Consider the following 22570-nt stretch of genomic DNA (forward strand, 5'->3'; position numbering starts at 1 on the left):
AGAACTGCCAGCAGAACTCAGAAACATGATTGGGCTTTTTGGCAGGGTAGCAAGATGAAAGCCTCTTCTCAGTGCAAACACATGAAAGCCCATTTTGAGTTTGCATAAAAGCACCTAAAGGACTGAGACTGTTCGAAGCAAAATGCCCTGGTCTGATGAAACGAAGATTGAACTGTTTGGCCTTCATTTTATTGCGATGTCAATAGAAAACCAGGCTCATCTCATCGCCTGTACAGTACCATCCAAACAGTCAAACATGGCGGTGGGCACATCATGCTGTGGGGTCGTTTTTCAGCAGTTAAGAAAAAGCTGAGTGGAGCAAGGTGCAGAGAGACCTCAAAGTGGGCCAAAGGCTCTGCTGTCAACATCAGAACGACCCTCAGCACCCTCCTAAAGGTCAATTACTCACAAGTTAGTCTCACAAATCATACAACAAACCACTAGACTTCAATTCAACCTTTATTATCTTGTTCTTTTCTGCTTTAAATTAATTTCCTCTCCTTTTTGTAACATCTGAAACAAATGAAAACATCCTGAACAGGAGTGATAATAAAGACTGACTTAATTTAAATTGATACACAATAACAAAAAAGGAAACAAACAGTAAAATATAACAGGTAATGTCTTTAACGTGTCTGTAAAACACTGTTCCAGCTCAGCTTGGTATGGTAGGATTTGGCATCTTAATTGAAATGCCTTCAGTTGGTTGCTTTGTCTTAAAAACAAAATATTCTCTTATTGCATTTGGCAGAAAAAAAACACAAACAAAAACAAACTGCTGCTAAAAACACAACTTAAGAGACGTATGCAATAGTGCCAATGTTTTTGAACTTTTTAGCTATCACACAGTCAAGAGCACACACACACACACACATTCATATTCTCTCTCAAATGCACGCTGTCAGATTAACATCAATTCACTTCCCTGACCGGAGCAGATAAGTGTTCAGAAGCAACCACACACACCACACATACACACACACACACAAACCAAAGCACACAAATGATTCTCATGAATCTCTCATGGACAAGAAAGAAAGAAAAACATTCAACATTGTAGCAACAACACAGACACTCCTGATATCATCCTCATCTTCATCACATCATCTCCATTCGGTCATACTATCATCACTCCTTTCATGCACACACAGGCAGGCAGGAGGGCACCTTGTACAGCGAGTAAATAAGTGATCATAGTCATCATTAACATCATGACAATATATAATAACCAACTTGATTTCTCGAGTAAGAAAAAATACAATAGCGAGGTCAGTGTTTGAAGGGCAAAAAAAAGGACATCTCTGGATTTTCACAAAGTTTCACACATTTCTTTTTTTCTTTTAAAACAGAAAAAAAAATGATAAACAACCGACATACATCAACAAGGAGTTACAATTTTGCTTGTCAAATATAAGAGCAGAGTGTAACTGATGAAGAGGTGCGATGCTGCTGACATGGCAGGTGGGCGGCCGCTGGGTGTTAGCCAAGGCCACTGCTGTTGTAACATTAAGTCATCCTGTAAGGTCTGTGTAGTTGTCGAATTGTAGCTCTGTGTTAAAACATGGAGGGATTTGTGGAGCATGTGTCAACAACAAACCCAGAGGCATATAGTGCAAGTTTGGCTAATGTTGTTTTTGTTTATTTTTATTTTTTTACCCTGGGTCCCACGTTGATGGCATATTTCCACCAGGAGGTGCGAGTACCTTCTAAAAACGCTCTCCGTCTCCAGACCTCAAAGGTTTGCTGATCGTCCGTTTGACTCAGTAGTGTGGCGCTGTCCCAAAAATCTTCAACTTTCAGATTCCTTCCCCACTCTCAAGCTTCCAAACATGAGAACTCAGAAGTTAGCCAGCCAGGTCTACAAGGGCTCAGTCTGCAAGTCTGAATTTGAGATTCAACCATTAAATAGCAATACAAAAGAAAAAAATATTTTGTGGCACACTAGAAACAGCAATAGCTAAACTTGTTGATGTGTACGACTCTGGCTGAGCCTGTCTACAAGTGCATGCCTGAGTGATCGGGTCTCTGAATGCAGATGGTGGGATCTGGAGTAAAAAGACAAAGAACTATCCAGTTGAGTCCTAAGAGTTGAATGGATTTCACCTTTTTCCCCCGGTTCAAGTTTTACTGTTGTCTTCATTTTAAGTTAAGCGGCTGAATGTGTCTGTGTGTGACGTGTGTACATGTACTGCATGTAGTCTGTGTGTGGGATCACTGTTGGCTGTCTGCTTTTTTGCTAACCAGTGTAGCTTTGATTCATGTAATGTTTATGTGTAAATAAATACAGTGAGACATGTTTTACAACTTAAGCGTAAACGTGTGTGTGTGTGTGTGTGTGCATGTTTGTGTGAGTGTGTCAGTTGGCCCTTTCAGATGGAGTCCGACCCCCCTCCCAGCAGGTCCCCTGGCAGCAGAGAAGCAGGGCTGCCCATCTGGTGACAATCCTCAAGTGCCGGGGAGCCCCAGAGGCTACTGCCAGGGTATCCTGCCCCGCTCATCCCACCCATGCCCCCCCACAGACCCTGCCTTCCTGCCTCCACACCTCCAGCCGCACCCACTCCAGCCCCATTGCTGCTCCATTGGGCAAAGATGCCAAGGCCGGACCCCTGGGTGGCAGGCTGGTCTGATGAGCTGCCTGTGCTGTCCAGACTCTGCCACCCTGAGCTGGAATGCCCGGCTCCTCCGCTTCCTGCTGCCCCGGCTGTGGAGCCTCCTTCTCCTCCGCTTCCTCCTCCTCCCCCGCTGCTGCTGCTGCCTCCTGCCACGACTCTCTCACAGCTCCCTCCATTACCGTTGGCCCCCACAGTGGAGGCAGCAGTAGGCCCGGAGCCTGCAGAGCTGGCTGTGGTTCCAGCGGTCCCTGCTCCTCCTGCCTGGGAATGTGCAACATCCTCCTCACTCACAAACTCGGCCAGGATGGTGGTGTTACCCAGAACACACCTGGTCAAAAGAAGAGACCTATAAACCACCATCCAAATGCTTTCGTTTTTAGACAACAACAGGCTGAGACTTACATGTGCAGTGCGCTCTGTGCCTTGGCGGCCTCCTGTTTGGAGCTGTAGCGAATCAGAGCGGTGCCCTGGGTCAGGCCAAGGTGAAAGGTCAGCAGAGGGCCATGCTGCATACAGATGGTCCTCAGAGTGGAGCCATCAATCTGCAGGATTAGACAAGATGAACAATAGTGGTATAAGTAAAAGGAACATGAGTTGGGCTGATAAAGTAATCATAATTGTTACAGTTCAGTCAGACACAGTTCACTATCTTTCCCTAGTTACAGCAGTTTTTGCATAATGTGTCCACGTGTTTACCTGTGGTGTGAGGTTGCTGAGCACCAACCAGCAACTTTCCCGAGAGCTACCATCACTCCAAGTTGAGCCTGCAAAGTCAGAAAACGGACAAAAAAAAAGATCTGTGTGAGATTTTTCCACATCCACAGTAAACTCTAACTCACTCTGTTTTGCCCCCTGGCTAAATGATGAATAACTTTCTCTGCTGCTAACACTAATACTTGGCTGCCCTTCAAAATTAAATATAAATGGACTCTTAAGTTGAAAAAGGCATTAGGTTGTTTCTGGAGAAATCAAGAGTGGTTTTATCTTTCATGTGCACTAAACACTGACCCTGGAGCCATAACCTTAAACGTACCAGTGGTGCTTGAGCCCCCAGCCCAGCTACGACCCGCCAATCGAGGGGCTCCTCCAGACCAGGGAGAAGGCGACGGCTGTTTCTGACTGGCTAGTCCCGGAGGTGGGCGGGACAGCTGGGTCTGGCTGCTGCCACGGCTGGCTTTCCAGGACTTGTGTCCAATTGGCTCTGGGGGCCAGCTGGTCTTGTAGTCTGTGTACTTTGCTGTAGGGTCATAGAAAACAGTTCACAGTCTTGAGAGGTTCGTTCAGATGTGCTTCTAAATTATATGAGAGCAAGGGTGTCATACAAGTCACAAAGATTTCTTTCACTTCAAACTGTTTTGAGAAAATTAAGAAAAAAATGTATAATGAAACAAGGACAAATAAAAGTCTTCATCAGCCCAAATTAACATTTTCCCCATGGCTATGATGGTATGGTAAGCCCACAGTTACCTGAGTTATGTGCGTTGTTTAGGGGACTGTCTGAGGCACTGTAGGGCCAGGCACCAGGTGAAGGCAGCAAGGTGTTGAGGGGTGGGGTGGAATCTGCAAGCAAAGACGCAATGTTGGGATTTTTTCCATACAAATGACAAGATAAGCTGGGCTCAACAAAAAGTAATAAAAATACAAACTTTAATTAGCAGAGAAAAAATATCTTTGATCAGGTGACTTGAGAATTAAAGCTGCACTGGTGCTGTTACTTTTTCAAATGTTTATAACTTTTATGCTGTTGGTTCGGTGGGAAAGAGGACAGTGGATAGAGAGGGAATCAGGGTGAGAGTGAGGAGTGACATGCGGGAATGAGGCCATGGACTGGACTCAATCCAGGCCATCCACACAAGGGGGAACCTCATGGAGCACGACCTAAACCAGTAGGCCATCTACACTCCGTGGTTTCACCTTTACCTGTATTGTCTTGTAACAACTGGTGCTCAGTATCATTGAGGTTGGGGGACACTGCATTTCCCATCATGCTTCCTGGGGTCATGTAGGGGTCGGATTCAGGGTCAACGCGGTCGATCCCCTTCCAGGGCACGCCTGGCTGGAACTCTAAAAGAGGAAACACACACGTGTGGTCTGTCAGGGAGAGGCTGACACTGTCCAGTGGTGTAGGTCGTGTTGATACTAAACACAGAAATGACCTCTTCTTGTTTTCTCTGGTTTAAAGCTTGTGAGTGAAAGCAGCTCAGGTTAACACTGGAACTTGTCACTAACCAGGGGGCCAGCTGGGCGTGGTGGCCGGCTTGGCACCCATCTTGTTTCCAGGAGTGCGATGCCAGCTGTCACTGAGCCCGTCTCCAACCATCATGTCGTACTGAGAATAGGGCGAGCCCCCAGGCATCTTCATGGGGGTGACAGGACCTGGAAGGGTGATGATGCATGTTACATGACCGAGCCACAGATGGATTCCTTTATCACTTGAATATGACTTCACACCCAATTCTGTTAACACTCTCCACATGATACCCCCCCACACACACGTCATATCAAACACGGCTTTTGTATCAGAGACACACATCATCTCACCATTTTTGTGGAATGCGTTCTCTGGTGAGGAGGCGTCAGGAGAAGAGTGTCCCTCCATCATCCATTTGAAGCGGGACTTCTGACCACCAAGGTCTTTCATGCCCCCAGGACCCCCCACCACAGGGCTGCCTAGGTCCAGAACTGGTAGGTTCACTCCAGAACCAAAACCTGGGAAAACAAGAGGTGAACATGATGTTTATTATCTTTAAACTTTCATATTTCATTACATAAACCTCCAGTGTTACCAAAGTGACACGGCAATCTGCTTTAAAAAAAACGACACAAGTCAAGAAGAACAGTAAATCCTTTGGGCACAAAGTGGAAAAACCACCATAAATCAGCTCCTCACCAGAGTAAGGCCCTAGAGTTTTCTGATGCAGGTCAGCCATCGATCCTGCCAGGCCTGGATGGGGCAGTGGATCAACCCCAGGCAGTTTGGGACCCCCTCCGCCAACTCCACCATGGTGAGAGGGGGAGAGTTTGGAGCTGCCGCCTAAACCCCCGACCTGCTGCTGCTGCCTCTGCTGCTGTAGCACTGCCATGATCCTGGCCAGCTGAGGACACAGAAAAGAGGTCATGAGGAAGGAGTCGAGACGAGTGACAGTGAGGGAAATGCAGTGCAGCTCTATACCTGCTGAGGGTCAGCCTGCTGCCGCACATTTGGTGTGAACTTTCTCTGGTTTTGCAGGAGCTGCTGTGGCTGCTGTTGGGGCTGTTGCTGCTGCTGGAGGAGGAGCTGACAAGCCTGAGCGAGCGCAAACAGAATGACACAGGAAAAGATGAAAAAAGTATCAAATACTCAGAGTGCACTACGGTTATATGTGATTGTTTAAAGGAAGAACGTTTTAAACTTTCTTCCTGCAAGAAGAGTTTAAAGGCCTTCAAAGTCCACAATGTGCAGTTTGTATGCAGCTGTGAAGTGCTATTTCCATTTCACAGCTACTAGCACAGTAGATGGGCCAAGTAGAAATGGTATTTGTGATGTTTTTTTAACAAAATGAGGAGTTTATTCAATCAAACTTCTTAAGACATATACACACTTAAAATTATTCAACCATTTCTTTGAAGGCATGACTAATAATGAGACAAATGGTTGACCAGGCTTCCTCACCATGCATCCAGCATGATTTGGCAGAAAAGTGCCTTTTTTTAGCACCATCTTCTGGGTATAATAACGCTCTTCTAGATTTTGTGAATTTCCAAATTATATGAAACTTTGGCGTTCAGATCCTTTAAACAAATGTTTCCCCAGTCAGCAGATGTGATGGAAATCTGCAGAAATGCATATTTGCTTCTCACCAGCTGAAACTGGATGTGCGGTGGGTAGATGCTGCTGAGCATGGCGATATGCTGGGGGGACAGCTGGGGAGGGAACACACCTCCCCCCAGTCCTGCCATGCCTCCTACATTGCCGACACCCCCCACGCTCCCGCTGGGTGGGGGCATCTGCTTCAGCATGGAGCCTGGCACCTGCAGACAGACACAACGGCAGGCAGGCACACCTGTTACCACAGAAACGCCACGGTGCTGTAACCACCTACATCAGCTTGCTGCTCCTCCCAAGTTAACATTGATTCTTTTTCATCTTCTCATTAGCTGATGGTAAAAGTAAATCCATCCTGAACGGGAGAATGAAAGACTTCTGTTTGTACTCTTTTGAAAAAAGGTGAGAAAAGAAGATCAATGTTTTGTCAAAGAGTGGTTATACTATCTGCCTAACATAAACCATGTTTACAACAAGCAGATAAAATCCCAGCAAGAAAACAAGTCTGTGAAATATTAACTTGACCCCATGCATGACTGGCAGATTCAAGCCCACTGGAGGATGGGAATTCAACTTCTGTATTTCACTCTAAAGACCACTAGTGTAAATTGCATGAGCTACAAAGGAGGTTTCTGCTTTGAGTTTTAAAACATTACAGAATTTACTGACTGTTATAACATCAGAAAACCCCCAAAAGAGCCTCTGAAGTTCGTTTTGATAGTAGGAATCCAAAAATTGGCTTTGCCACAAGCTAAAAGAAAAATATCCAAGTTACTCTGCATTTAATTGGTCACTTAGCAACAAAAACAAACAGTAAGGATGACTCACTATAACACAGAGACAGACAGACTGTCAGCCCACATACTTCCTGTGCCTATGTAAGTGTGAAACATGCAGGCCGCTGCACCGAATACCAATCACAGAAAGGAGAGCGGAAACATTAGTACCTGAGGTGACAGGAACTGATGAGGCACTTGCGCTCGTATCCCTGGGGACTGGTTTAGGGGCGGGACACTTGGCTGGTGTCTTGATGGAGCCATACCTCCTCCACTGCCAAAGATACTGTGACCACCCTGTGACATAAAATGGAAAGTGAAACCTTGAGAGGACCCGTCATAGTGGAGATGTGAATAATGCAGATCAAGCAAAACACGACAGGTGTTGAGGAAGAACTGCACGTTTAAAGAAATGTTATCTTTTGGAAACAGAAAACTACAAGAAGTTAAAATGGTGGGACAGAAACAGGAGGAGAGGTTATCTTACTTGTCTAAAGGGGACAGTGTGGTTGAAGAGGGAATGGGGCTTGTAGACAGTGGGTGGTGAGTACAGAGAGTAGGGACCCTCCTCCCCAAGGCACCAATCCTGATTGGTCAAAGGCAAGGTCTGTCACAGAGACAGCCAATAGAGGACCAATTTGAGTGTTGGTGTGGGGGGATAGAGGAAGGTTCAGACAGGGGGGAGTGGGGCAGTAAAGGAGGTAGAATCACAAGAGGGAATAAGGAAAAGTGAAAAAGGACAAAACGTTATCTAGACATGTGAAGGACATAAAAAGATGAAAAAGCTCAGATAGCACTGAGGGATTACCTTGTCATAATAAGACCCAGCATCCCCAGGTACTGCCTCTTTGGAACCAGGTGGACGATAAGCCATTCCCCCTCCTCCTCCTCCTCCTCTCCCTGCCTTTCTCAGATCTCCGTTGTAATCGGTCATCACCATGCTTCTTTTATCCACATCGAGTTTCTTTTCCTGAAGAGAACCCGGTGCCAGGTCCATGTTTGGGCCACTGGGGTCATCATTCTGTGGGTGGGAAAAAGACAACCATTATTACTGACAGAGGTCAACTTAAAAACATCAACATGGCCTGGGAGTGAGATCAAATGCCTTGTAACAATAACACCCAGACACTCTCTTCTTACCAGCAGTCCCATGTTAGAGAACTGTCTGTTGATGGGGCTCATCCATGAGTCTCCAGCAGCCTTCAGTGGACCCTAAGACACAAATACACTACATTACTAAGTAATTGCATAAATGTATTGCATGACTTAATATCATTACACAACATTACTTAAACTGCATTTCAAAGGTATATCACCAACATCAAAGAGCTAATTTTCTGCACCAGTTCTTAGATCACATGACATTCCCACCTTGTTGCTGTTGGGCTTTTTCACCGCCTGGCTCTGTCCCCAGCCCCCGTTGCTTCCTTGTCCCCAAGACGAGCTGCTGCCCTGGGAACCAGTGCTGTTCCACATGCCACCCCCCTCCTCTTCATCCTCCCAACTTGAGTGACGTGAGGCAGCTACCGAGCTGTCTTTTTCACTCCAGCCTTCTTGCATAGACTTTGAACCTGTGGGATCACAGACAAATCAGTTCAGCTCAGTTCTGCTTAATCAAAACGTAGTAACAGATCTGAAGCCAGTATTAATGACAACATTGTATTAGGGCGTCAGTGTCCCAAATTCAGTGTACCAGTTACTATTTATTAGGTAAATTCAGCACAAGCATCAGACAGCTGAACTGTTTATGTATGATGAGCTGACCAGATTTGATGGGGTTGGGAGAAGGGTTTCCCCAGCCCGTCGTCTTCCCTCCAGCATCGTCAGGATCTCCCCAGCCGGTAGAGGCTTCATTAGATTTCCCCCAAGCTGCCGTGCCATTGTCTACTGTGGGACTGGTGGGAGAAGTTGCACCCCAACCTGAAGGACCTTCAAAGACACAGACAACACAGGTTTTTAAGAAGAAGCATGGCTTGGCCCACTGACAACAAGTAATTCTTAACACTGTCTTGATTTCTTGGTATATTTGTAATCAGTATGAATGGTGAAATTAATTATCTTAATACCCAATCCTGCAGGACAACAAATATCGTAACATTATCTACTGACCCAATATGACTTCATATACTTCATATATCTAAGTTTAGGGCAGTGAAGAATCCCTGGGTTGACTTTTAAAAAGAGATTTTCACTGTTTCTTACCAATAGATGAAGGTTTTGAAGGTCCGTGCCCAGTGTTGAAGTCTCTGTTACCTCCAAGCGCAGCAGCCTGCCTGTTGGGCTGCTGCTGGATTGGAGGCCCCTGCTGTGGTTGCTGTGGTTGCTGTTGCTGCTGCTGCTGCTGCTGCTGAGCCTGACTCTGGCTATGAGGCTGCTGGCCAGCAGGGGCGCTGTTCTTGTCCCACAGGTTTACCGGCTTGTAGTTGTAATGGGTTGGGTCTCCCCATGCTGATGTTCCATCGTCGATCTCATTCTTCCTGCTGATAGACTGCGGCGAGGGTTCCTCCCAGCCGCTAGGTTCGGATCCACTTCCTAAAGCACCTCCAGGGATTGGCCCTGAGGTCCAGCCTGAGCTTTGGTTCTGATTCTGGACTTGAGAGACTGGTTTTCTCCCACTGCCTCCTTGCATAGCCCCTTGGTCCAACGTTTGCTGTCGCTGTGGATGCTGATTGCGGGGCTGTGATTGTTGCTGTTGCAGTTGTGCCTGCGGGCCTGTGATGGAGCCCGGCTGGCTGTTTGGCATCTGGTGCATTTTGTTTCCTCCGCTCCAACTTTGATTGGGTTTGGAACCCATGCCCCCCACAACTCCCACCCCCCCTCCACTACCCCCTCCCCCTGTGCCCCCTGCTCCCCAGGTTCTACGAGGAGCACCATCATCCCAACTCCCCCAACCACCTGCACCTGAATCCCCACCTGAGTTTCCTCCACTGTTTCTGTCGTCCTCCCATCCACTTCCTCCACTGCTTGATTTGGACAGTTGCTCTCCCCAATCCCGACCTGCTCCGACCTTCTGTCCTGATCCCCACCCACTTCCCCCGCTGTTTCCTCCCATTTCTTTCCACCCCCCTGTCCCTTTCTCTTCCTGACTTCCTCCCCAGCCTCCACTAGCTGTGTCGCGCTGTTGAGGATGATCACCCCATCCACCACTAGTACCTCCACTACCACTGTCTCTCCATTCCTCACTTCCCCAACCCTTAGATTCCTGGCCATCCCCAGTCCCCATTCCTCCTCCACCCCAGCCTGAAGACTTCCCCTGCTGGCTGTGTGCTGGAATTACCCCTGACCCCACTGGCCCAGATTGTGAGACGCCAAGATTCCTCATGTTGGGGCCTGAAGGTGGTGGGGCTCTCCCAGACAAGGAGGCCCCACTACTGCTACTGTTGCTGCTGCTCTCCCAGCCCTCTCCAGAGGACCCAGCTGAGGGAACAAGGGAAGAACCAACCCCTGAACCCATCGATTCAGTGATTTGGGCTCTAGAATACTGAGAGGAACCACCAAGAGAAGATGGTTGTTTAGATGTAGCTGATGACGATCCTCCTTTACCTTGTACCCCATGTTCTTCAAGTTCCCAGGCTGTGTTTTGTCGGATCTGTGTTTGGCCCCAGCCTGTGTTGGACAGAACCCGAGGGTCCAGATCAGACCGGCTGAGCAGGCTCTGTAAGGCAGCGTCAGCGTTTGGAGCTGGGCGGCGAGAACGACTGTGACTGCTGCCGCTTCCACTCCTGGAGTTTCCACCACTGGATGATGATCCTCCCTGTGCTCCCTGCTCCTCTAATCCCGCCCCCCACTCCCCTGTATCACCTTCTCCCTTCTGATTGTCCCAGGCTCTGGTCATAGTAGTGGTGGCTGAGGAAGAGGAGGAGGAGGCAGCAGGGGGGTTGCCGGCTGTGCTGCCCCCACTACTGCTGCTGTTACTGCTGCAAGCTCCACCAATCCCCTCCCCTCCTGGATTTGCTCCACCGATACTACCGGAGTTGGCACCCCACTCTCCACTAGAAACCCCTCTGTCCACACCTACTCCTGATGACCCCCACACTCCCTGAGATACCCCGGGGGTTTGTCTACTGTTACCCCCAGTTCCAGCACTGCCCCAAGCATTAACCCCACTAGGGGAATTTGGGTACCCCCAACCTGAGGTCCCATTATCTCCTTCAGCAGCTCCGAAGCCTCCTCCTCCTCCACCCTCCCAACCATCAGTTCTTGAGGCACCCGTTTTGGAGTTAGCTGCAGGGTAAGAAGGCTGGCCTCTCCAAGAGGAGCTGAGGCTGTGGTCTCCCACACTGATCTCGCCTCCTCCCACACCACAGTCCATTCCTCCCCCAATGCCTTCCTCCCCTACAATTTTTGGTCCCGCTGATTCGCTGTCCCACTTCCCCCCTCCAATCTCTCTGTCTCTTGATTGCATTTGGTGAAGTTGGCGCTGATGAGGGTTTGATTGATTCACAGATAAAGGTGGGTGACCCCCCAGCACCCCGCCTGCCCCACCTCCCAGCCCCAGGCCAAGGGAAGCAGAGCTGTTGGCAGACAAAGAACCTCCAGGGCCCTGGTGATGGAAGGAAGACGGACCCCCTTCCCCAGCAGCAGCAGGCCCATCCTGCTGCACCAGAGCAGGCCAGGCTGAAGGGTTGGCATTTGGATTGAAGTTGGCACCTGTAACACCACTGCTGCCATCAACGGGGCCACTGGCATCATGGCTTCCTGGCACAGTGGAGGCTTTGGAAAGTGAAGAGGGCTGTTGTAGCAGAGGTCCAGCTACTGCATTCCCTCCTCCAAGATGACCCTGGGAGGCAGCCATCCCCCATGCCATGCTGTTGGACGACTGCATACATTCATTGGGCAAAGAGAACGAGGAAGTGGGTGAGGATTGGTTGCCAGAGGCACTGATGCTGTTCACAGGCATACCGTTGTTGCTGCTGCCCCCTCCAGCTCCAGTGAAAGAAGCTCCTCCCCCATCACTGCCAGCAATGCTAGGCCACTCCTCCAGGTCATTGCCATCAACAATCACCTTCTCCCTGCCCTGAGAGGAGGCCTGGCTGCCTGAGCTTGTCCCCCACATGGAATTTGCATAATTAGAAGTAGTAGTAGTAGAAGCAGCAACTGATGATGAGGTGAGGGTCAATGAGGAGGCAGCTGCACCAGAATCTTTACAAAAAAAGCAAAACAAGAGAAGTTAGGGGTCAGGATAAAGAAATATTCAAGAGATGTTCACATTATCTGGTGATAAGATATTTATTTCAGCACTTACCTGAGACAGCAGCCATGTTTGCATTGGGGCCATCTCCTCCTCCACCTCCTCCCCCCAGCAGCATAGAGGACAGTGGTGGCTGACCTCTCTTCAGTAGCACTTTATGGTCCTGCTGGCAGCGAAATCGTGGCGGCACTTCTCGCGGCATGTAGCGCGGTTGCTGCTGAGGCGCCTGGGCTCCGCCTCCGCTACCTGTGCTGCCGTTTCCAGCAGCACTGGGGCCGCCAGCGGTGGAGGAAGAAATGTTGGAGGTGGGCTGTCCGTTGGCCACCGCCAGGCGCTTGGCATTGTTGCCGCCCTGTGACGGGTTGGCAGCACTGCCAGGGCCCAAGGTGGCTGGGGATGGGGAGGCAGAGGGGGTGGGTCCAGGGCTGGGGGAAGCAGAGCTGCTTTGAGTGGCAGGAGACTGCGCGGACACAGGCTTTGACAAGTCTGGCACTGCAACAACAGGAAGTCAGAGAGAAGGTAAATAAATCAAGCATCATCGAAATAACACTGCAAAGCAACCCCTGATGAAGATGCACTGACTATATTCATCAAGATTGCTTATAGTTTTTTCACTAAGCACACTTTTAAATATTTAATATGATGCACTGTTATCAAGCATCGAATAGTTACTCTGCCTGAGCAACAATATGCAAAATGTGGAATTAAACAATCAGCGCATTCAGCAGTATCAAATTGCAAGAGGATGACATGACATAATAAAAAAGACAGATCAAATGACAGAGAACGGGTTCTGTGCTCAGGTAAACATTTCAAACCCTGACGTCTTCTTTATAACATTAACGTACAACACTTTGGGCTTACCTTTGTTTTTTTGTTCTGTGACCTAAAGTAAAAAGAAAAAAAAAACATAGAAATCAAATTAAGCTCTTTTAAAGCAACAAAACTAGGGCAAAGTGTAACGTCAAACCCCAATGCAACAAGTTTTGCAAAGAAAGGCACACATAAAGTACAGAATTGGAGACAATATGGGGATTGTTAGGTTGTAACTGTGGTTGCTGTTTGATTAAAAGATGATCGTGTGGCCAGTCTGGTCAAACACAACAAAAACCTTTATCCCTCATCTATGGTCAACTAGTATTTGCTCAGATTTGTGACATCTTGTATAATATTCTCCCAAAGAAAACAAAAAATGACAATTATTACTTTCCTAAATGATAACTTGATGCTTGACAAAAGCAGTTACAATAAAAAAAACTAAGATTATTGAAACAGAAAAATGTCAGTTGAATATGATCTAAAAAACAAAGGAAAAATACTGTTCCCCTTTTTAACACTAGAACATAATATTCAAGATGCAAGATTGAATCATCTTTTCTGATAGCTTCTCCATCTGTTGTTAAATATGGTGCTGCAGAATGTCATGCATGTCCTCACCTTCTGAGAGGCTTCCCTTTTCCTTTTTTCTTCTTTTTTCCTTTTCTTGTCTTCCATGAACCACGCCTCCTGTCCTGAATCTCCTTTCTTCTTAAAAAGAAAAGATTGAAAAAAAATATGTTCGTGTTTGTCATTTAGAAATCACTTGTTGCTCTTTTCGCACTCCGCAAGGCTTTATTGAAAAATTTCTGAACTAACACGAAGCAAATGTTAATAACGACTGCAACAATAATCAAGTGGAAAGGACAATATGATGACCACACAAGCCTCCAGCCATGTGTTTAACAGACAGTGGTCAGTATACTTGATAGGTTGAAATGGCCATCAGGTGCAAGGGCTAGGGTTACTGCTTATGCAACAAACACTGTAGTTAACCCTATCATAAACAAGCTAAAAATGCAAGCTGATCACACTGGTAGGTTCAATCCATCTAAACTATTTACAAAGGCTCCATTTGGTCAGCCAACTCATCTTTGTCAGCAGACTTACTGAATCTGCATGTGGCTTTGGAAACCAAAGCTACTGACCAACGGCATGCTTATGCTTATTTCTTTTATAAAATGGAGTTTAAGCAACTCTTTCAGATTAGACTTTTTTTCCAGATTAAAGACAAAAGAAAACAAGAACACCAAATAATTACCTGCTAACAGGTTCTGCACGGGGATAAATAGAGGTGACATATTGATCAAAATCTTCTATAATGCTGGTCTGTAATATGTATCAAGGTTATATTTTATTTTTAAAAAGAATATCTAAGGACATTTGTTCTCCACAAGAAAACCATAAATAATCCAGAGTAACTGCCAAATAATGAAAACCATTCCCTTTTCTCTGAACAAAGCTCAAAAAGGTTTAGAGCATGACAATTCCAGTTTATATCACCATGTTGCTCGTTTGCAGTGTAATTATTAACTTTGAAGCCTGTTGTTGAAATTCAATAATCAGCTGCTAAACCTTGATAAAGTGCGTTGGTTAGTTTCGTTTCTGCTGAATGCATTTATAGTTCCAGCTGACAGGATCTCTAGATCCATGACCGACACATCAGACATCCTTCATGAGGCATTTCTCAACACAGGCCTAGCGTATCGTATCAGCTTATTCCTAATAACGAACTGCCAATTATGGATTCACTTCTTTCCCACACACTCAAACCACAGATGTAAACTACAGCGGCTAATGATATCTCTTTCCCTTTCGTTACTAATACAAGCTGGTCCGCTGTTAGCTGTACGCCAGACATTGCTCCTGCTCTGGAGGATCTGAACTTTCTAATGCTAAAAATGGTAAAGCGGCCTTGGATATCTAAGACAGGTGCTCCAAGTCATTTGAAATAAACCGAAAAAACAAGTTATCTTTAAGATTAAGAAACAACAACGCAAATCGTTGTCCTTAAAACTTCACAACGTAACAGGCGTCAAGTTAACAGCAGCTGCTTGAAACAAATGTCTTGCATTAAGGAGTGGTGTCTGGCCATATTTGTGAAAACGCAAAAAAAATGCGCAGAAACACGTTAACGCTAACATATCATCCATATGTCTACACGTATGCCAGGTAGATAGTCTAATTGTTGTCTACGTACCGTCTTTAAAATCAAATCCAACGAGACACATCTGCTAAAGTACAACCTCAGAGCTAATGCTATGGCCGTCAGCTAACTAGATAAGCTAAGTTACCTGCTACAGAAGCTACAAGTAGCCAGGCTATGTTGGCTTGGCTTGCACGCAGTGGCATTACATTTAATGGATACATTTACAGCTTTCAATTGCATGCTCACAGTTTCTGACTTTGGAAATCGTTTGAAGTATTTAACAAATCGTAAAAACACAGAACTCACCTCAGGAATCACATATGAAGAAAAGCTAGCGTGCTAGCTAGCTTAGCTAAAGTGCTTTAGTGCGATATTTTTTTAGCTTTTTGAGGCATTCGTCGAGGCTACAGGAACTGTGACGCCTGAGCGGATAGTCAAGTAAGTGGCAGATGATGAAAACACACGCGCAATAAGCTACTGGTTTGTAAGTAAGTACTAACGTTGTAATGGTGTAAACCCTAATGTGCACAAGAATTTAAATTTCAAAGCGCTGTGGAGTCAGTCGGTTGACGGGCGGCCATTTTGCTGCTCAGCATGAAGCGTCTCCAATGGGCAGCCCGTAGCAGCTGCGTGGAAGCCCTCTGACTGGCTGTTTCATACCGGAGGGATGCACAAAAGACACATTTTGACCTTCATAAACTTTGGGCTGTCATATCAATCCTATCTGTGCATATCCCATTACCCTTAAGTCTGACCAAACGCGCAGTTAAGTCTCAAAAGTCAACAGCATCAAGCGGTCAACTTCTGTTCACAGGAGTTTCCTGTATTTGGATAATTTAAGTGGACAGCATGGGTCCGAAGAAGAGAGGAGCAAGAAAAAGGAAAACTGAAGAAGCTGTGGGAGATGAGGGGAATATCCAGGAAAGGGAAGCTGAGGAGAAAAACGGCAGGAGGAGAAAGGAGCGTGGGAATAAGAAATACATTGGTGCTCATGTTGGCATTCAAGGTAAGAGTGTCAACTGTCTGGACTCTGGAATCAGATTGTAAATTAATCCTAGAACTACAGGTCTTGTTTCTTTTGGTTAAAAAATAGCTATGATGGCCCATCACTCTCAGTTCTTATCTGTCCCTCCAGGTGGAGTGTGGAAAGCAGTGGACTCCTGCACAGAGATGGGTGGCAGCAGCTTTGCCCTGTTTCTGGGCTCCCAGCGCTCATGGAAGAGACCTGCACCGGACCAGACAGCTGCAGACAAATTTCGAGAGCAGTGTTCCCTTCAGGGGTATGACCCTGCTCACATCCTGCCCCACGGGTCCTACCTCATGAACTGTGGATCTCCTAAAGAGGGTGTGTTGACACTGATGAATGTCTCCTTCACATTGTGTCCCTGATTCTCTCCCACGCTGACTTACCTGCCCTTGTGCTGCATTAGTCATTTCATCCTTTAAAACGCCTCCTGTTTTCTTTTGATAAGCTGCTCTGGTTTATGTACCACGTTGCATCCAGATGTGTTTGAAAAAAGCCAGGCCCTGCTGGTTGATGAGCTCAGTCGCTGCAGCCTCCTGGGCCTGAGCCTCTACAACTTCCACCCAGGCTCCTCCTTGGGCTCCATCACCACTGAGCAGTGTGTTGCAAAGATAGCAGGAGCCATTAACCATGCCCACCAGCAAACACCTGCTGTGGTCACAGGTATGGAAGTCGCACAACAACACTCACTTCTGCAATTGCAATAATTGCAATTATGATAATTAAGGGAACTGTAACTGTCAGACATTGATGTGTTAAGGCTTTTAATTCTCTTGTAATGGAAGAAATGAGCTGTTACAGCCATCTTTGTGCACTTAAATTAACTGTTAATCCCATTAAAATTGCAATTAGCGTGTTAATCTCTTTACATTTAATGAAGTGTAGATTTAATTACATGAAATTAAAAGTCGGCTTTAACATACTTTGACCCCATGCAAGATGAATATTTCAGTACTATATGAAAGTGAAATTACAGCCAGATTAACCTTTACATAACAACTTGACCTTTTCTGTTAATACATTACTTTCAATTTGCAGGACGATCTGCTGGCTTTTCACTGGTGTTGTATCACTTGTGATTCATGGCACACACTGCAATCGCTTTGACTCACAAACCTCAAATGCAGCTGGAGTGACAAATAAAAACACTGCATAAAAAAATTCCAAAAGCAGAAGTGAAAAAGCCCCAGGCTGTGCTTTGATAATGGAGAACAGCTCACAAACGTGAATCATGTGTGTAGCAAAATATTGAAGATGTATTGTTATAAACTGGAAGTTCTGTTTTTTTCACATGTGGTCAGTGTTGGAGAACATGAGCGGTCAGGGCAGTACAGTTGGTGGTAAGTTCAGTGAGCTGAAGAGCATCATAGACAGGGTGAGGGACCAGAGCAGAGTGGGCGTGTGTCTCGATACATGCCACGCATTTGCAGCAGGTGAGTCAAACTTGAGGTTGATGTTTTTTGCTCCACAGAAACATTTCAAATCAGTCAAATGCTGCCAGTGAAGCTCTGATTTACTAATTTTACTAATGCAAATACAAAATGAAATCCACTGCTTTATTTCATAACATGATCTAAAAAGTCACACTTTAACACAAGTGTTAGCCCTGTTAGCCTCTGTAATACTAAGCTGTGGGTGTTTTTCTCTGTACTCAAGTGTTGTTTCTTGTCCCTGCAGGGTATGACCTGTCTGCAGAGGGCGGAGTGAAGGCCATGCTCAGTGAGTTTGATCAGGAAGTGGGGCTCCAGTATCTCAAAGCTATCCATCTAAATGACTCGAAAGGTACAGCCAGGATTATCACACAAAGTGTATAAGTTGTTCCCTGAGTTCATCTGTCTTTTTCTGTCTCAGGTGAATTCCAACATGCTCTACAAACTACCACTCACCCTCATGTTCTCCTTAGGTAAGCTAGGCTGTCACCTGGATCGACATGAAGACATCGGTAAAGGTCAAATTGGGATCTCTGCTTTCCAAGACATCGTCAATGAACCCAGACTGGACAACATCCCTCTGATACTGGAGACCCCAGGACGGTGAGAAAACTGTAGACACAAGGGATCTGTTTCTTTAAAAAACAAAAGTGACATTACATAAGTGACGTATTACTTCGGAAAACTTTTTTTTTTCCATTTTGAACTGTTGATGTAAAAAGTTAAGTATAAATGTTGACCTTCATAACTTTGAAATGTAGTTTTGATTTTAATTTTTTGTCCTCCCCACAGGCCTGGATTTGAATATGCTGAGCAGATTGAACTCCTTTACTCTCTTTGTGAGAAAAAATGACTCTGCTAAGCTGAAACCAGCAATCCACAGCACCGATGTCTATAAGAGAAATCACGGCTTTCTCAAGAATCAAGAGTGGGTGAGAAATGAAAAGTGTTGATTAAAAAACATGTAAATTTAACACAGTTGTAAAATTAGATGTTTTTTTTTCCCTGGTTAACACAATTTATATAAGTGTTTTCTTGTAAAGTAACCCTGTGTGAGGTTGTCATGTTAAGATAGACCACTAGAGGGCAGTATCAACACATGAATGCAACACAAACTTCATTTCGGGGTCCTTGGAGTGTTCTATTGTCAAAATGGAAGCAGAGATGAAAAGCGAAAGAGAGGAAAATCCGTTCACATTTGCATCCAACCCTCACATGTTTATGTTCAGGCTGGTTTATCATGCACAACTCTACTATGGTGACAGCTGAAAAGTTCAAATCCTTCACAATAAAAGCATAAATAATCTTCTACTTTGACTTAAAGTTTGATTAAATCACTCCAATTTTCAACAATCTAACCATTAAAAAGTATATTTTGTACTAGTTATCATTTATAAAATAAGAAATAAAAATACATGTATATTAGCATGAGTTTAAAATTAAAAACATGTTTCACCTGAAAGCGCTTCCTTAAAAATAATCCCCTAATGAGACAGCATCCAATAAAAAATGATATCTTCTAAGATTATAAAAATCAAGCCACCTGTTGAACAGGATAAACTCATCAACTAGGACACTGAGCTTTCACTACTTTTAACTGAATCATGTAGATATTTATTTTTCACATATCAATGTCTTATGGATGTTATCACACACAGTTCATTCTCAAATACACTGAAAACGCTCTCAGGCATACAACACCTTGACATTTCTTCTGTGATATCCCCCAGCTGTTGCACACCAACACCTAGGTGCAGCTGTCGATCCCTGGGAGGAAAGCAATTGACTGTCACACCTATTCTAACACCCCACAGTGCAGATAAACACATGTGAACACACACAGAAAGCAAAACATTCCCTGGCATTCTAGCCGAGGAAGTGTACAGCTTTTTTTATCTGGGAACAGCTGAGAGAAAGATGTACTGGAGAAAATAAAGCACTTTTTTATACTCTTCTCTTTCACAAAGACCAATGCTCCTTCTTTATATCCACTGCTTTAAAAAGAGCAATCAATCATTTAACTGTTATCAAAAGAATGAGACAAAGATAAAGGAAAGACGTTTCAAACTTTGTAAGGGTACACAAATAAATAACAGTGTTATTTTACAGATTAAATTTCCCCAGTTTGTCGAAAGAACTATAGAAGAAAAGCTTGTCTGAGTTTTATGTTCCAGTAAGATTGAAAAGTGTCCTTACAGCATCTGCAGGTCTCCTCAGTGGTATGCTTTTAGTTTGCGCCTCAATAGTTTTTGTCTTTGTATGAACACAAATGTCATAAAGTAACATGAGTAGGGATGGGTGTCTATCACATTTGAAACGATACTGTACTGATGCCTGGTACCGTTGAGTACCCTTATCGGTACCGGTACTCAACGGTACCAATTTTCTGTACTTTTTTGTGTTTGTGTTTAAAAAAAATATATTTTTTTTTTCAATTCAACTTGTTCGTTCTTTAATATATAACCTTGCAAAGCTGTTTTCATGTCCAACATGGAAAATTGCCCACTCTTCCACTTCCTCTTAGTCCCAGGGATGCATGTAAGTGCCAAAACATGGTACCCTTTAATTTTACATGAATTGATACCCGGTACTTTAAAAGTACCTAATTCGGTTCCCCAATCTTAATGTGAGTAAAGGTTTTTTTTTTCACTTTTTTTCCATCTTGTCTTCTTGAAAAAAAATCATCGGTTTGATACCTGGTTGGCCTAGCCACTGTTGTCACTCACAGAAACTGATAGCAGAAGACAATCCCACACCACAGAAACCTTTGCCTTGAGGTTATACTTTAATCGTCTGGCCTGTTGCTATCACTTTTATCAAACCATCTTCAGTAATCTATTCATCATTTGCATAGAGTTAAAGCTAATAGCTAAGATGTAATGTTGGATCACATTGTGTTTTCTACTGGTTTCTCTGGGTAGGCTAGCTACATTTAGCTACTAGCTAAATTGATTTACCAAACCATTGTCCTTGTGATACACATAAGAGACAGATTTGAGAAATGCATACTGTACATGCCTTGGGTTATTTCTTCTATTATATAGCTTCTATGCTAGTAAAGACACATGAACAGTTTGCATACTTGTGAAACACCACTGAAGTGAGTTAGGCTTCAATCTAGCAACCAGTGACATGCAGCAAAACTACAGGCATGTGTTGCTGAACCATGACATTCAAACTTTGCCATTTTTAATGGCAGTTTTATTAATCTATGGTTACATACCTCAGCAGTTTTAAGGGCCAGCATTTGAGAATTTTGTCAGAATTTCCTTTTATATCAGCAATTTTGACATTTTATACTGACAGAAGACTATTGTATTGATAAAAGTATATCTCACTGTATTAGTATCTGATTCACAACAGTTCCCAGGATGTTTTCTCCTCCTGTATCTGGGCTCTTTGACTTGACTTTTGCATGAGGCTCTTGTTTACATGATGCATTAGTAAACCTTAAATGTGAATATAATCTACAGATGGAAATCAGCTTTAAGTGAAGTGTAAAGTAACAGCAGGTCCAGACAGTGTGTCTTTCACTGCACCGTTAACAGAGACAGGAAGTGGAGGTGCCTGGCCCAAGAATGTCTCTGCTCTCAGGTCCCACCCACAGGAAATGCCTGTCCGGCCTGTTTGAGTCTGAAAAAGGGGGGAAGAAAAGACCCTGTCAGAGTAGGTTTGGCCTCTGCAGGAGGAGAGGATGGATGGAGTCCTGATGGTGCTCCTGGTACTTGTGTGCTGTAAAGTTTAGATAAGGAGAAGTCTGATGGTTTTCAGGAGTGTGCTGGAGATCTGGTCAGGTCAGGGGTTACAACCCAGAGACACCGAAGACTAAACAAGAGAACGTGCATTCCTGACATCTGAATTAATCACTGTTTGGAGGAGGCATGTGAAGGGGGAAAATGATGGTAAAAAATGAAATGCCTTTCAGTTCTCTTATTTTCTTAAAAAATGTGGTATAAGCTGGATTTGGTCTGCTCTGAGCCCATGTTCCTCCTCTCCTCTTTCTCTACCATTACATTATCCTGTGAGCATTTCCACTGCAGTCCAAAGCCGCTGATCTAATTATACAACTTTGTAAATTCTTCCAGATATCTTTGGTTAGACTAATTCAGAGTTTCAGACAGCTTGTGCATAGCCAACTGATGATCTCTCACTGGACTCCGCTTCCATCAGACTAATAGGCACTGTGGGAAATGGACGAGAGCGTCTGCTGGCCTGCCAAAGAGAAGCTGGAAAGAAATCTCAAACAGTTAAAATGAAGACTCTGCGTTTGAACTCAGTGACTTGGAGAAATGATTGAATTGCACTGGCATGTTTGTGCTTCAGTTTTGCACGAATTAATCAGAAAAATTCAGGATAGAACGACCACCCACAACATAGTTATGAGTCTTTTTAAGTAAATTCTGCAGATGGTCCCATTTGTAACATGAGGATTCTGTGACCTCTGTAAATAACAGCACACCTGCACTTTTCTTCTTGGGAGAGATGCTGTTTTCTCTGCAATTTGTTGAAAGAACTTGATTAAAGTTTCTAAAGTTAAAGTAAAGTTTGTTTTGGGTTTCAGTTCCTCTGCTTTTCACAGAGTAGCATGCACTGGATTGGCCAGTAAAACCCAACTCTTCAGCTGAACAGCTCCTCAGGGACAGTTGTGGGTTCTCTGTCATGAGTGTGACAAATACAGGAGGAGGGGTGTGTGTGATGTGATCCACACCAAGATTTTTCAACACAAACCACCTCAGCTTTGACGTTGAGGCTGCTTTTTATAAATTC

General features: G+C 44.9%; 2 protein-coding genes across 6 annotated transcripts; one reads left to right on the top strand and one right to left on the bottom strand.

Annotated features, from left to right (window-relative positions):
* Window positions 1-446: 446 nt before the first annotated feature.
* tnrc6ba (trinucleotide repeat containing adaptor 6Ba) lies at window positions 447-15795 on the bottom strand. 3 transcript variants are annotated; one of them, XM_074662628.1, is made up of 22 exons: window positions 15656-15795; window positions 13822-13908; window positions 13249-13270; window positions 12439-12876; window positions 9396-12335; window positions 8958-9122; window positions 8565-8764; window positions 8334-8405; window positions 8002-8214; window positions 7681-7800; window positions 7365-7490; window positions 6453-6623; window positions 5785-5898; window positions 5503-5707; window positions 5154-5321; window positions 4842-4988; window positions 4533-4676; window positions 4080-4172; window positions 3646-3849; window positions 3309-3376; window positions 3015-3154; window positions 447-2940 (listed from the first exon to the last, which is right to left on the bottom strand). In XM_074662628.1, the coding sequence occupies exons 2-22, from the start codon at window positions 13876-13878 to the stop codon at window positions 2370-2372; spliced, it is 6378 nt and encodes a 2125-aa protein (XP_074518729.1). In that variant the 5' UTR covers window positions 13879-13908; window positions 15656-15795; the 3' UTR covers window positions 447-2369. The 3 variants fall into 3 exon arrangements, with proteins under 3 accessions (XP_074518729.1, XP_074518730.1, XP_074518731.1); XM_074662629.1 differs by having other exon boundaries at window positions 13822-13911; XM_074662630.1 differs by lacking the exon at window positions 7681-7800.
* LOC141784772 (putative endonuclease 4) lies at window positions 15068-20248 on the top strand. Of its 3 annotated transcripts, none has more exons than XM_074662633.1 (8): window positions 15068-15132; window positions 16164-16355; window positions 16485-16694; window positions 16854-17036; window positions 17675-17806; window positions 18051-18155; window positions 18277-18406; window positions 18596-20246. In XM_074662633.1, exons 2-8 carry the CDS (start codon window positions 16199-16201, stop codon window positions 18654-18656), a joined length of 978 nt encoding a protein of 325 aa, XP_074518734.1. In that variant the 5' UTR covers window positions 15068-15132; window positions 16164-16198; the 3' UTR covers window positions 18657-20246. The 3 variants fall into 3 exon arrangements, with proteins under 3 accessions (XP_074518734.1, XP_074518733.1, XP_074518735.1); XM_074662632.1 differs by lacking the exon at window positions 15068-15132 and adding an exon at window positions 15662-15787 and having other exon boundaries at window positions 18596-20243; XM_074662634.1 differs by lacking the exons at window positions 15068-15132; window positions 16854-17036 and having other exon boundaries at window positions 16080-16355; window positions 18596-20248.
* Window positions 20249-22570: the final 2322 nt, after the last annotated feature.

Source organism: Halichoeres trimaculatus, unplaced genomic scaffold (genome assembly GCF_033239565.1).
Source record: "Halichoeres trimaculatus isolate MK-OKI-2021-1 unplaced genomic scaffold, fHalTri1.1 fHalTri1_scaffold_23, whole genome shotgun sequence".
In the NCBI taxonomy this organism is placed as follows: Eukaryota; Metazoa; Chordata; class Actinopteri; order Labriformes; family Labridae; genus Halichoeres; species Halichoeres trimaculatus.

Bases quoted from the DNA above. Each gene is read 5' to 3' on its own strand.
- tnrc6ba (XM_074662628.1), bottom strand. From the start codon at position 13,878: ATGGAAGACAAGAAAAGGAAAAAAGAAGAAAAAAGGAAAAGGGAAGCC. The intron at 13,271-13,821 runs GTGAGGACATGC...TTTTTACTTTAG, and splicing joins AAAGGGAAGCCTCTCAGAAG to GTCACAGAACAAAAAAACAA. The intron at 3,155-3,308 runs GTAAACACGTGG...CTAATCCTGCAG, and splicing joins TCAGCAACCTCACACCACAG to ATTGATGGCTCCACTCTGAG.
- LOC141784772 (XM_074662633.1), top strand. From the start codon at position 16,199: ATGGGTCCGAAGAAGAGAGGAGCAAGAAAAAGGAAAACTGAAGAAGCT. The intron at 16,356-16,484 runs GTAAGAGTGTCA...CTGTCCCTCCAG, and splicing joins TGCTCATGTTGGCATTCAAG to GTGGAGTGTGGAAAGCAGTG. The intron at 17,037-17,674 runs GTATGGAAGTCG...ACATGTGGTCAG, and splicing joins AACACCTGCTGTGGTCACAG to TGTTGGAGAACATGAGCGGT.